Here is a 14610-nt window from a genome sequence, read left to right on the forward strand (position 1 = left end):
CTTGTCATTAGTTGGGCTTAAAATAAATGTTACGGGTCCGATCATCCGGATCATCCAATCTCAATTCTCATCAATTCAAAACCCGTTTCTAATGGACCGGTTGGAATTCGGTAAACTCTTTCCTTTTCACTTTTCAGGAAGCTACTAATTGAGAAGACAAAACAATCTCACCGTTGTAGTGTTGTGAGGCTCCGGTTGCGCTGCTTTGTAGGACCATTTATGAAGCATATCAACCGTTCACAGGGATTTGAGCAGGTTGAAATGACTATGGGTTAACGGTTAAACTGTGTTACCCAGGTCCATGACCTGTTGTGTCGTGTCTATCAACGAACCAGTCAGCGCTCTACGTCTCTTTCTTGATGATGCCAAGCTTGAAGCTTCCTGTCATGGAGTTAGCCTGAAAAAAGAGTTCCTCTGTCGTGGAAATTACGTGTCGATGAAGTGACAGGATTTTGCAAAGACCATTTAAATAGACTTACTGACAATGGAGAGATACCACTCCAAATTTTCTCCATCTGGTCCAATTGTCCAAAACCCAGAAACGCATTTGAGAGGCAAGAGTGAAGAAACCCAGTGTTACAGCCATGCAGGTTTACTTTCTCTTCAAGCCAAACCTCGTCGTCCTTCATGTCTTCTCTGCTTGTGCACACTTTGTTCTATTACTTGTTATGTCCGTGGCCTGGGTCTGCAACAGACTCAAGGTGAACAGCCATGAATGTACGGAGCAGAGGTTGAAGGATAACACCAAGTTCTTACTTTACATTCCAACTCTTCTCTCTTGTTTGGGTATGTCTTTGTTTCATCTAATTTTATCCGTTTTAAACTACTTTTATTGGTACCGTGATGGGTGGTCTGAATCGTCTGAGAATTATCTTGCTATACAGTTTGATTTGGTACTCAGAACTCTTGCTTGGTTTGTAGTCTGTGGTTACTTACGTGCCTGCTTGTCTTATTCAAGTGAGAAGAAGTACCCAATATTTCTAAGGATTTGGTGGGGTTTCTACTTCTTACTTTCTTGTTCTTGCCTTGCTCTAGACATTGTATTGCATACACAACACAAATGTTACTTGCCCACCCATTTCTGGGTTTTGGACATTGGATCAGTACTCCCTGGTTCGTTCCTGTGTTACATTGGTTTATTTGGAGGTAGGAACAGAGAAAATACTATTCCTCTTCAAGAACCTCTTTTAAATGGTGTTGGTGGATCATCCAATGGGAATGGGATTAGAAATGTGAGTCCTTACTCAAGTGCAGGTCTTCTCAGTCTGTTGACATTTTCTTGGATCAGTCCTTTGATTTCACTTGGTAATAAGAAGACACTAGACCCAAATGATCTTCCTGAGATTCCAGAAATTGATAGTGCTAATAGAATATTCCCAATTTTTATAAACAAGCTCGAATCTTATTGTGGTAGTGATAATGAAAGTAATGGAGTGGGATCACTCTTATTGTTAAAAGCCTTGATTTTATCAATGTGGAAGGAAATCCTATATTCAGCTTTCTTTGCTCTTCTAAACACAATCTCTTCTTATGTGGGTCCCTATCTAATGGAAACCTTCATCCAATACCTACATGACAGAGGAAACTCCACACTCAAAGGATGTCTATTAGTCTCGGTATTTCTTGTTGCAAAGCTTGTTGAGTGTCTTTCACAAGGTCAATTGCATTTCTGGGCTGATCGGTTTGGGATGCAGGGCCACACGGCACTGGTTGCACTTATCTATAAGAAGCTTCTCTCACTCTCCAGCCGTGCAAAGCAGGACTATACTAGTGGAGAGATTGTCAATCTCATGAGTGTTGATACTGAGAGGATTGGGGAATTCAGTTGGTATGCGATTCGTCTATGTCTTGTCCCATTCCAAATTGGAGTGGCCATGTTTATCTTGTACAGGAGCATGGGACCTGCTTCATTCATTACCTTGGCAGCTGCCATGACCATTATGTTAGGTAATATACCTGTGGGGAGATTGCAACAGAAGTTCCAGCTTGGTATGATGGAAGCAAAAGACGAACGCATGAAATCAACAGCTGAGATTCTGAGGAACATGAGAGTTCTCAAGCTTCAAGCTTGGGAAATGAGGTTCTTGTCCCAAATATATGAACTAAGGAAAAAAGAAGAGAATTTGTTGAGGAAGTATTTGTACACCGGTTGTGGAAGTGTTTCTTTTCTGGGGCGCACCTGCTTTTATGGCTGCCATCTCATTTCTGTCTTGTATACCTCTGGGCATTCCTTTGACTTCAGGAAGGATATTAACATTCAGACATCTGCAAGTACCTATCTATGAACTTTCCGTTATAATTACCATGTTTGCTCAGATGAAGATCTCTCTTAACAGGATTGTCTCATTCCTCTGCCTTGAAGACCTTCATCCAGACATAGTAGAGAAGCTCCCAAGAGGAAGCTCTAAGGTTTCAGTTGAAATAATTAATGGAAATTTCTCCTGGGATCTATCCTATGCAAACCCTACCCTTAGAAACTTAAACTTGCGAGTGTACAATGGCATGAAGGTGGCTATTTGTGGAACTGTTGGTTCTGGGAAGTCAAGCTTGCTGTCCTGCATATTGGGTGAAGTCCCCAGGCTATCTGGGACTGTTACGTTGGCGGGGAGTAAGGTATATGTTGCTCAGTCTTCTTGGATACAGGGTGGCACAATAGAATATAATATACTGTTTGGCAAAGAGATGGACAGGGAGAAGTATGAACAAGTTCTTGAAGTATGCTCCTTGAAGAGTGACATTGAGGTTCTTGATTTTGGGGATCAGACAATCATAGGTGAGAGGGGGATAAACTTGAGTGGTGGTCAGAAGCAAAGGATTCAAATTGCTCGTGCTTTGTACCAGGATGCTGATATCTATCTGTTTGATGACCCTTTCAGTGCTGTTGATGCTTACACGGGAACCCATCTCTTTAAGGTATCTCTTCTTTTGATTTTGACACTTAATTGTTCCACTCAGCCTCGGAAACCTATTTCTTTAAATTTGCTCCTCTTCTTCCTTCAATTTTAAATCCTTGTGTGCATGAGCACGTTTGCATGTGTTTGTTTTTGTGTCTGCTTTCATCCATTTATGGATCACCTCAATTTAAGGTTTCATAATCGAGAGCAAATCAGCCCCCCACAACGTCCCACAGCACATTCAAGCCGTGTATTGGGAACATCTCCTGATGATGATACCAGAAGTGATGATGTCATCATCAGGAGATGTTCACAATACATGGCAGGGATGTGCTGTGGGACGTTGTGGGGGGCAATCTGGTGGGGGGCTGATTTGAGTTCTTCATAATCTTGCATAATGTTGTTTGTTTCCATCACTTCCATGAAAGGATAAACTATATCTATATATGATGCTTTTGAATCTTATTAGAAAATAGGATACATTTCTCCATATGATCCTTAATAAACATGCAAACTCATCTGTGGCAGAGATGTTTACTTGGCCTTTTGGGATCAAAAACAGTGATTTATGTCACCCATCAGGTGGAATTTTTACCATATGCTGTCCTTATCCTGGTGAGCACTTCTGTTTTTATTTTCTTCATCCATCAGGATATGTTTGTTCTCAGTAATAATTCCTCAACTCAGTGTACTTTCTTTTTTTCTCAAGGTAATGAATGATGGGATGATTACACAAGCAGGGAAGTATGATGATATTCTTATTTCAGGATCTGACTTCATGGAACTGATTTCAGCACATGAGAAAGCTCTAAGGGCCATTGATTCCACAAAGAGTACATGTCCAAACCAGGTAGAAAATGAAGAAAACTTGCATTATTTTGTGGAAAAGTGTAAAAAAGGAAAATTAAGAAAAGATGAAGTAAATAGTGAGTTTGATGAGATAGTAGTGCCAAAGGTGCAGTTTGTTCAAGAAGAAGATGGAGGCAAGGGCAAAGTTGGTATATCTATCTATGGGACATACATTACAACATCATATAGAGGCGCCCTCATACCATGTATTTTTCTTGCCCAAATTCTCTTTCAATTTCTTCAAATTGGGAGCACATACTGGGTGGCTGGTACTTTTCCTGCTTCAGAAGATAAAAGAACTCCAACTGGAGGATTATTTCTTATACAATATGTTGCATTGGCCCTTGGAAGTTCTGTTTGTATCCTTGTTGTGGACTTGCTTCAAGCAATATCTGGATACAAGACAGCTACACTGCTATTCAAGAAGATGCACAATTGTGTTTTCCGAGCTCCAATGTCATTCTTTGACTCCACTTCTTCTGCATGTATCCTAAATAGAGTAAGTAACACCTTGTCTTGTTTACGTTATGATACTAACCGAGTACCCCTTTTAATGTGAATAAGACTTGTTTGCAGGCATCAATTGATCAAAGCGAGGTTGATGAGTCGATACCTAATTTAATAAAATGGTTTGCTTTTTCAACCATTCAACTTTTGGGAACAGTAATAATGATGTCCCAGGTTTATTGGCATGTTATCATAATTTTTGTCCATATGATCTCTATTTCTATCTGGTATCAGGTACATATCTATATATTCTCTGTGTTATTCAAAGTGCTCCTGATTTTTTTTGTAACATTTTTTACAGTTTCTTTATTCTGTTCCCTTAATTTAAAATTACAACACAACTTCTCATTGTCTATATCCTTTACCTAAAATTAACTAACAAATGTTCTTTCATTTTGTGTTTGAGTTTGTTTGTTGTGGCTTTCTTTTTTCTGTTTCTTCATGCCTGCACAAGTAAGTCGGAAACTTCATTTCCTTCTCTCATGATTCAAGTAATTTGCAGCAATACTGCATAGCCACAATAAAAGAGTTATCTCGGATGGTTGGTGTGCGGAATGCTGATATCATACAACATTTTACAGAAACAGCATCAGGGTCAACTACAATCAGGAGTTTTGATCAGAAATCGAGATTCATGGAAACAAATCTCAAGATAATTAATGCTTATCAACAATCCAATCTCTATCGTATTGGTGCAATGTTGTGGCTATTCTTCCGCTTGGATATATTGTCATTAGTGATGTTTGCTTTCGCTTTGGTTCTTTTGATCACCTTACCAGGAGTAATTGATCCAAGTAAGTTCATTACATTTTTTTCTTCAAAACAATATTCCTTAAGTTTTCATTATTTACCAGTGGCTACTGCTTAGAGTTTCCTCTCCCCCCTCCATTTCTTCTTCCAGTCATCGCAGGGTTAGCAGTGATGTATGGACTTACTTTGAACATGCTACAAGAAGATATCATATTTACCCTATGCGACCTTGAGAATAAAATTGTATCTGTAGAGAGAATACTTCAATACGCATGCATTCCCCATGAACCTCCTCCCATAATAGAAGCAAATAGACCTGATCCTAACTGGCCATCCTGTGGAGAAGTTGAGATTCAGAATTTACAGGTGAGGTCAAGTCTCAATGTATGGCATTTTATTTTGAATGAATGAAAAATACATAGTTCAATAGTAACTAGGAAATCTGTGTAATTATCTATTACCAGAAAAAAAGAAATAATAATTAACATACACATGGGCCTAGAAATAAGAATGTGATGCATGTCCAGGAGTCTGACTTGGGAAGAAAAAACAGACTTGTAGACTTGCCTATAGAAAAGTATAAAATCTTTAAGTAGTTCATATCTTTTTGTATTTCAATATTACATATGTATAGAAAATGGGTTTAAAGTTTATCTTTGTGTTTTAATAATTTTTCATAAGAAAATTGGCATCCATTTTGTACATTAGCTATTTATTTATATCAGATAAGGGAGGACAGAAAGGAAAATATTACACAGAAATGTCCTCCAACAACCCATGGAGTGTTAGAATCATAGATAACTCTGACATGGATACTTCATCAATTTAGGAGAGTCCAAGCAACATTAACATTAATCCATGTTCCAAACTTTCAATATTTGTAATAGATGTCTATATGCTTGTAGAACACAGCTTTCATTTTCTTCCAGCAAAATAGAAATGTTGTAGTTTCTCAATATTTTTTAACAACCCCAAGTGGATTCAGGTTCGTTATGCCCCACACTTGGCCCATGTTTTGTGTGGTATTACATGCACCTTCAATGGTGGAGAAAAGATTGGGATTGTTGGGAGAACAGGCAGTGGCAAATACATTCGTTATTCCGCCTTGTGGATCCAACCTGTGGTCAAATTCTAATCGATGGTATTGACATTAGAAATATAGGGCTGCAAGATCTGAGGTCCAGATTAAGTATCATTCCACAAGACCCCACTATGTTCAAGGGTACCCTGCGAAGCAACCTTGATCCACTTGGTGAGTACACAGACCAACAAATATGGGAAGCTCTAGACAAGTGTCAACTGGGAGAAGAAATTAGGAAGAGGAAAAGCTTGATTCAGAAGGTTTGAATTTGCACATATGCTCATTAAAGAAGCATAGCATATTCCTGGGTTAACTTTTGTGGTTAATGGGATTTTTTTGCAGTAGTTGAGAATGGTGAAAATTGGAGCCTTGGTCGGCGACAGCTGGTCTTCTTAGGACGGGTTTTACTAAAAAATAGTAAAATTCTTGTTCTTGACGAAGCAACAGCTTCATTAGATACAGCAACTGATAGCCTGATCCAGAGAACAATAAGAGATCAATTTTCAGGGTCAACAGTCATCAGTGTAGCTCATCGAATAGATTCTGTCCTTGATAGTGACATGATCTTGATGGATAAATTGGTATGTTTCTTCTGGGTGGTTACTTTGTTCAAAAACTTGTTTCCCAATTTTTTTTCTATTTTTGTCAGGTCTTATTGTGGAGTATGACCACCCAAGAAAATTGCTAAAAAACAAATCTTCAGCATTCACAAAACTTGTAGCAGAGTATACCTTAAGGTCAATCTAGGAAGGAATATCATGAAATAGGCTTGTCTCAAACAAGATAGGTAATTGGGTTGATAAGGAAGATCTGTCAGAGCTGATAGTCTGCAGGAGAGGTCATCTCTTTATGTCTGTGAGTAATGTGCAACATTTTAACTATTTATGATAAAGTCTTTTAATTTAGTAAATCATAACCAGAAATGGGTAGTATCTAACTTTTGGTGCTCTTCCATTGGCAGGTCCCTCAGAATGGCATCTCTTGAGGCATAGCCAGTGTCAAATGGAACAATCATGGATCATGCAATACTAGTCATTACTTGCTACTTGGAACTGGTGTCATCCAAGTCAATGGTCTCATGTAACCAATCTGATTTGTAGGGAACATGTGTAAATTTACAAGGATTTTAGGGTCAAATGTGATGCTAGCAAGTTAGGAGTGTGCTTTTAGTAAGTAGACGTTATATGATAATTAGTTTGGGAATTTAATCAATATAAAATGGTTGTGTATTTGCCGGTGATTAACTATTTAGCAGTTTTAATGGCAAGCACATAGAGAACGTTCACAGTTCACACTCTGATAAATAATTATTTTATCATTTAAGCTCTAAATTTTCTTTTTTCCTTTTTTTTTCTGGTAGATTGGCTGTAGTTTTCATCATTTCAGATATGATGATTAAAGAACTTATACGAGGTTTGCCTTCATTATTAGTAAGGAAAAGGCACAAAAAAAAAAGAAAGGGCTTTTATATCTTCTCTAAATTTAAAATAGAGATTTTGTTAATCTATAGACATGTAGATTTGTAATTTTATAAGGAAAGATAGGTTTTTTAACTATCAAAACAAATGGAAGGTAGGTTTTGACAAAAAAATTGTGTAGGTTTACAACACCATGTTAAAGGCAGGAAAGTTTGTTTCTGTAATTTTCAGATTGCAGATAAGCTTTATTACTCTTCAATTATTGTGTCATATACCCCTCAAAGCTGTAAAGGGGTAGCTCACAGGTTGGCACAACAGGCTTTACATATCTCTTGAGTTACATTTTGGTCTGATCCTCTGGAATTCTTGCTAACATCTTTACATATGGATCTTTTGTAACTCTGTTTTTGATGGATGGAATCAACCTTTGGTTTAAAAAAAAAAAAGAAAAATTGTTGAAGATAAAAGTTTATCGAGCGTACTACTTCCACGCAACTTGGTCTAGGAAAGTTTTATGTATTTCTTTATTCAAAATATGCCATTATATCCCTGATACCTCCACGGTTCCACTATTATTTGCAAGAAGATTGACAAAAAAAGCATGTATTTGCTCAAGTTAAAGACTGATCTTTGTGTATATGAATCTGCAAGACAATGATATGCTGACCACTTGATTGTAAATGTCCCTGAAAGTTTGAAACCTAGGTTTAAAATACCAAAATATCAGGCCCTATAATGCAGATTCCAGACTTCTTTTTTTATCATTATGATATGACAGTGATAGTTACAATTTCTACTATTCTAGTTAAATTTATCACTAGAATAGTGATAAATTTTCCTGCTTTTCTTTTAATGGTCTACTTTCCTGGTTTCCAGGTAACAATATGGCATAATGATACCAGACATTTACAGTTCTAAATCTGGTGGCTCTGAAAAATAATGTTGATAACAGCACTCCATCTTTACAATCCGCAACATATTAACTGATCTTATTATGATGAAACTTGTCACATCGGATGAGGCCATCAACCAAATTGTTTGTTACGAAATGGGTGCCATCTAACATCCAGGAGAGTTATGACCCATCAAAATAGGTCTCAAATGAATAGAAATATCATCCATATGAATTAATATTGTCTTTGTAAACTCTTCATTTGCTCATCTGTATACAAAGTCAGCTCCTTTTGTTTCTGGGGCACAAGATAATACTTTCTTAACCAGATACCACCTGTTAGGCAGCATAGCTCGTATCATCCCACTTTATCCTACAACCTAAATATATCCAGTGGCAAGAGATCTCATAATGACTTTCTTTTGATTGGACTCCTGACGAGGATACAGAACTGGGGACATTTCTTGATGAAGGATAATTTGGCACAACCTAGTAAGTAGAGGTCATGTGGATGTGATCTGTTCGAGGGATGACAACTCAGTGAAAAGAGCTCAGTCAGCAATAGTTAGAGTTCGGGTATTCGATCACCTCAGCCCAAAACCACCTCGGCATAAAGGCACCTTGACACCCAATTTAGTTCGGGGCTAAAGAATCGAAGCGCCATGTAATCGACTCCAGAAGCCTCCTAACGGACTCCAAATTTCCCGAGATCACAACATCTAATAACAGGGCTCATCCTCACTCCGCCCGAATCGGGGGAAAGCGATAAACCTTATCAACTGACGCATTGCTCTCCTTCAAAAACGGAACAGATCTTATCTATGCAGCTTGGAGATCCTGGAGCTTTTTCGTAAGATTCACGGCTACTCCACTATATAAGGACATTGAACCTCAAGGCAAAGGTACGCGCGATTATTTGCTCACTAGCACTCAACTATTCAGCTCACATCCATAATATAGTACTGACTTAAGCATCGGAGCGACCTCGCCGAGTTAGCCACCCCGGGTTCTCTGATCTTTTATCTTGTACTTTGGTCCAGCTCGCCACGTGACTAGGGTCCAAATCATCTTCCAGCTAGGAGTATCCAGATCGCGCACCATCAATTGGCGTCGTCTGTGGGAACCGATCAAAAGGTCATCCCAATTTCAGTTGTAGTTCTAGCTTTCGATCTACCTCAATGGATTCTTCCAGCAACACTGGGAAAAGCATCGAGATGAATGTCACCGGGGGGCAAGATCAGCAATTAACCTTCCCCAAGGCTCTACAGTGTGCATCAACCAGTTTACCATTCCCCTTACGGCTCTAGGGGTTTCGTCACTGTCCGTACCACAAGGCACCACGCAAGTGAGCATCCCGCTTCCCCTAATGGGCGTGACTTTCTCTGAGCCATCTGTGGTCTCCCCTAGAATCAAGCACTCCCAATTCCGTGACCTTGTTCAGTGCGTCCAGATGATGCAAATCTAGATGCAGCAGGTCCAACAGCTTCAGCAATATCAGTAGTATTAATTGTACCAGCAGTATCAACAGCAGTTCCCTCCACTACAGTCGAACCAATAGCCAATTCTGCCCCAGCACCTAGGGTTGCGCCAGGGCCAGAACCAGAACTGACCTGGAACTAGCCAGAATGTCTGCCGATTTCCCCATCGGGGTGAGGGGACCTCACAGGTGAGGGTCCCTCCCAGGGGTCAGACTTCACCTTGTGGAAGGAGAGACGGTCAACACACCCCTCTAGTCTCACAATGAAACTTTAGAAATAGGCCTAAGGATAGCCAACTCAACAGGGCCAACCCGCTATGGCACTCTTAGTAGGAAAACAATGGATTGCGAGGAGATAACAACTAGCCCGGAGCTTGAGGTGCGAACTCAAGGTCGAGCCCTTCGGTGCCTCGTGATTGCCGGTGCAAACTCCACAACCAGAACTCGGCAAGAAGGAACCAGGATCCACCTCGCAACAATGTCCACAATGATGCCGAGATACCAAACTAGACTGAGGTCAACAGCACCAATGCTGAGCCGGTGAAGAAGCAACAACGGTGACGCCATAAGACACGCTACTCCTTGGCCAGAAACAGCCCGCTAGTAAAGCCAAGCCAACAAGCAGAGCAAGCTAAAGAAAGGGAAGAAGTGAGCTCGGTGGCAACGAAGACTGCACCCCCCTTTCTTAGTCGGTCATCTCCTCTGTCTCCCGAGCTCCTAGCAACCCTAATGCCGAAAGACTTCAAGGTTCCTCCATTAAATAAGTATGATGGGTCGTTTGACTCCAACGATCACATGGATTCTTTCCAGCCTCAGATGCACCTAACCGAGGTTGACGAATCCTACATGTGTGTAGCCTTCTCTACCGTGTCCAGGTAGCCTTCTCTATCTAGTATAGGAACCTCGCACCGGGCTCCATCAAAAGCTAGGCGTAGTTTGCCGACCTGTTCACCGCGTATTTCATTACCAGCAATAAATGCCCGAAGTCGCAAGAAAGCCTTCTGAATGTAATGCAGAGGGAAGGAGAATCAATCAAAAGCTACATCAAGTGCTCCATTGATACTTGCCTGCAGATACTGGACCTCAATCCAGCGGTGCGTCTCATTGTAGCAAAGAAAGGAATCACTCACAAAGAGTTCAAGTGGCATGTGGTAGCCAACAAACCAAAAGATATCATCGAGTTCCTTAAGTTGGCAGACAAGTTCATCGGTATTGAGGAGGAGATTAAGTAGAAGACTAACAATCCACTGGTTGAAAAGAGGAAAAGAGAGACTAAAGGGATGAGCAACGACAGGCAGAAAAGAAAGAAGAGCAAATCCCCGAGTAGGGGAAGAAGCAAGTCAAGAAGCAGGCCCCCCTCACGCGGCCACAAGTCAGGTTGGCGTTCTAGGACTCCGCCCGTAGAAAGAACGAACTATACACCTCTAAATGCTAAGCGAGTAGAGATCTTAATGGCTATTAAGGACTCCTCCTTTGTCAAATGGCCTCCCAAGCTAAGGGGAGACCCGATAACAAGAAACCCAAATGTCTACTACCACTTCCATCGAGATCATGGACACAACACGGAAAATTGCAAGAATCTCCGCAATGAGATCAAAGAACTTATCCATCAAGGGTATCTGAAGAATTACATCCTGCGAGAAGAGAGGGGGTAGGCAGACCGACAGGGGGATCGTCAGGGAAACCAAAGGAGAAATTCCCCCGAGACTAGCAAGCAGAATGAGCAGCCACCTCAGCATCTCCCAGAGGAGAGACCAGTTCGCAAAGTGATCAATATGATCATAGGTGGGTTCATCATTGCGGGATGTACATCAGCAGCTGGGAGGACCTCAGTACATGAATTGGAGAATGAAAGTGGAAACCCGCCAAAGCGACATCGGCTCAAAGAACCGATTTACTTCATAGAGGACGACATGCGTGGGATCTAGTACCCGCACGATGATGCTTTAGTAGTGAAGCTAAGGATCAACAACTTCAACATGAAACGCATCTTAGTAGAATCAGGCAGTTCAGCAGACACACTCTTTAAGGAGACTTTTGATAAATTACAGTTACAATAGAGTGACCTGAAATAAGCAAATACACCCTTGATAGGGTTCAGTGGTAAGGAGATCAAGCCTCTTGGTTGAGTCATAGCACCTGTGGAGGCAAGCACATGGCCGAACATCGTACGATTTGAGCACACATTCTTGGTGGTCATGACTCCCTCCCCCTACAATGCGATAGTAGGTCAGCCTATCATGCACGTTTTGCGTGCGATAGTGTCCATTTACTACTTAGCGATGAAGTTCCCAACTGACTATGGAGTGAGGGTCGTGCGAGGTGACCAGGTCGAATCTAGCAAGTGTTACGTGGCTGCTTTGAAATGAAAAACAAAGCTAGTAGAGAACATCGAACTTGAGCAACCAACGGAGTATACCGATGAGCGAGCTGCCCTGAAAGAAGAAACAACCTAGATACCAGTCTCTGCTACTGAATCGACCAGAACTTTTCATATTAGTGCCTCAATCAACGAACCATTTCAAACCCAGCTAGTAAGTTTTTTACTTGAAAATTTAGATATTTTTGCTTGGTCCGTGACAGAGATCCCCAAGATTGACCCTAAAGTTATAACTCACAAGTTTAATGCCGACCCTTTAGTTATGCTAGTAAGACAAAAGAAACACAACCTCACTCGGAAACGTTGAAGGGTAGTCGTTGAGGAGGTCGGGAAGCTCTTCACGGCAGACTTCATCAGGGAAGTCCATTACCCGAGTTGGGTGGCCAATCCAGTTTTGGTGAAAAAGGCCAATGGCAAGTGGCTCATGTGCATCGACTACACCGACCTAAAAAAGAGCCTGTCCGAAAGACTATTTCCCACTGCCCGAGATTGACCGCCTAGTGGACGCGACCTCAAGGCATGATTTGATGAGTTTTCTAGACACCTATTTCGGTTACAAACATATTAGAATGGATCATGCTGATGAAGACAAGACCGCTTTCATAACTGAGCTCATGTTATATTGTTACAAGGTCATGCCCTTTGGATTGAAAAATGCTGGGGCAACATTCCAGCACCTTGTAAATAAAGTTTTTGAGTCGTTGATCGGCTATAAAGTAGAATGTTATGTTGATGAAATTGTCGTGAATAACTAGTTTTTGAGCTCTTTGTTGAATGATTTAAATGATGTTTTTCAAATTTTAAGAAGATATAATATGAAATTAAATCCGAATAAATGTGTCTTCGGAGTCGCTTTGGGTAAATTCCTATGGTATATAGTCAACCGACGTGGCATCAAGGCCAACCGAGAAAAAATAAAGACAATCCTAGATATGAGACCACCCCAGAAAATAAAAGAAGTCCAGAGGCTGACTGGCTAGATAGCTGCCCTAAGTCGTTTCATATCTAAATCGGCATAACGATGCCTACCCTTTTATAAAGCTATAAAAAAGAGCAAGAACTTTGAATGGACCAAAGAGTGCCAGCTCGCCTTTGACAAGTTGAAAAGGTACTTAAGTACCGCACCGGTTTTAACTTGACCTGAAGAAGGGGACGGGTTAAAACTATACCTCTCTGTGAACGACGAAGTAGTTAGTTCGGTATTGATCAAAGAAGTAGATCGGATTCAACGACCCATCTACTATGTTAGTAAATTTTTGCAGGATGCAAAGACTAGGTATCCGAATATCGAGAAACTTGCATACATGTTGGTCATAGCAGCCCGGAAACTACACTCATACTTCCAGGGCCACACTATCATTGTTCTCACCAACAGGCCCTAAGGCAGATTCTGCTTAAGCATGAGGTATTTGGAAGATTAACGAAGTGGTCCATCAAGCTGATACGATATCCAGTTCGAGCCATGACCAGCAATCAAAGTCCAGGTCTTGGTAGACTTCATAGCAGAGTGCATGTTCGGTACAACAACCCCTAAATTGACCGAGCTCGCTCACCCGACAGAGGCATCAACCAGTGTGTCACTAGACCTAGTCAGGGTGGTACCGACCTGGGATGAGGATCCCTAGATCCTCTACGTTGACGACTCATCCAACCAGCGGGGAAGCGGTGCAGGACTGATACTGTACGGCCCAAGTGAAGTGAAGTTGGAGTATGCTCTGGTTCGGATTCGAGGCTCGAACAATGAGGCAGAGTATGAAGCGTTGATCATCGGGCTGAACTTAACAAGGGAAGTGAAAGAAAAGCACCTTATCGTATGCATCGATTCACAACTAGTGGTCAACCAAGTCACTAGCGATTACGAAGCCCACGACCCAACTATGACAGCTTATCTGTCCAAAGTTAGAGAGATCCTGCATAGCTTCATTTCCTACTTTATCAGACAAATTCTAAGGTCCGAGAATGCTGAGGTCGATGCCTTATCATGTCTAGCGAGCACGAGCGACAACACTATATGAACTGTGTAGATAGAGGACTTACCTTGGCCCAACATTCTCGAGGATGGGGGGGCATAAGAGGTTGCTCCCATGTTGCAAGCAAAACTAAGCTGGATCAACCCGCTCGTTGGTTATCTTCTCCATGGGACCCTACTTGTAGAACGCAATGCGGCTCAGAGGGTAGAGCGTCAATCATCTAAGTACGTCCTCATAGACAGACAACTATACAAGAAATTCTTCACGCTCCCCTACTTGCGCTGCCTGTGACCCTCAGAAGCTGAGCTCACACTTCGCGACACCCATGAAGGCTTGTGCGATGGACACTTGTGGGGTAGAGCCCTCTCATAAAAAGTGTTAAGGCAAGGCTA

General features: G+C 41.2%; 1 protein-coding gene across 1 annotated transcript; it reads left to right on the forward strand.

Moving 5' to 3' along the window:
* Positions 1 to 524: 524 nt before the first annotated feature.
* LOC148842890 (ABC transporter C family member 3-like) lies at positions 525 to 6932 on the forward strand. The gene is given in 12 exon segments (XM_088957091.1): positions 525 to 2146; positions 2148 to 2913; positions 3423 to 3509; positions 3604 to 4242; positions 4320 to 4484; positions 4753 to 5044; positions 5152 to 5366; positions 5986 to 6085; positions 6088 to 6321; positions 6324 to 6341; positions 6424 to 6662; positions 6731 to 6932. Coding segments are annotated over 12 exon segments (4356 nt in total). The 5' UTR covers positions 525 to 584; the 3' UTR covers positions 6770 to 6932.
* Positions 6933 to 14610: the final 7678 nt, after the last annotated feature.

This window comes from Nelumbo lutea, chromosome 8, assembly GCF_056320005.1.
Source record: "Nelumbo lutea isolate HS-2025 chromosome 8, American lotus-T2T, whole genome shotgun sequence".
In the NCBI taxonomy this organism is placed as follows: domain Eukaryota; kingdom Viridiplantae; phylum Streptophyta; class Magnoliopsida; order Proteales; family Nelumbonaceae; genus Nelumbo; species Nelumbo lutea.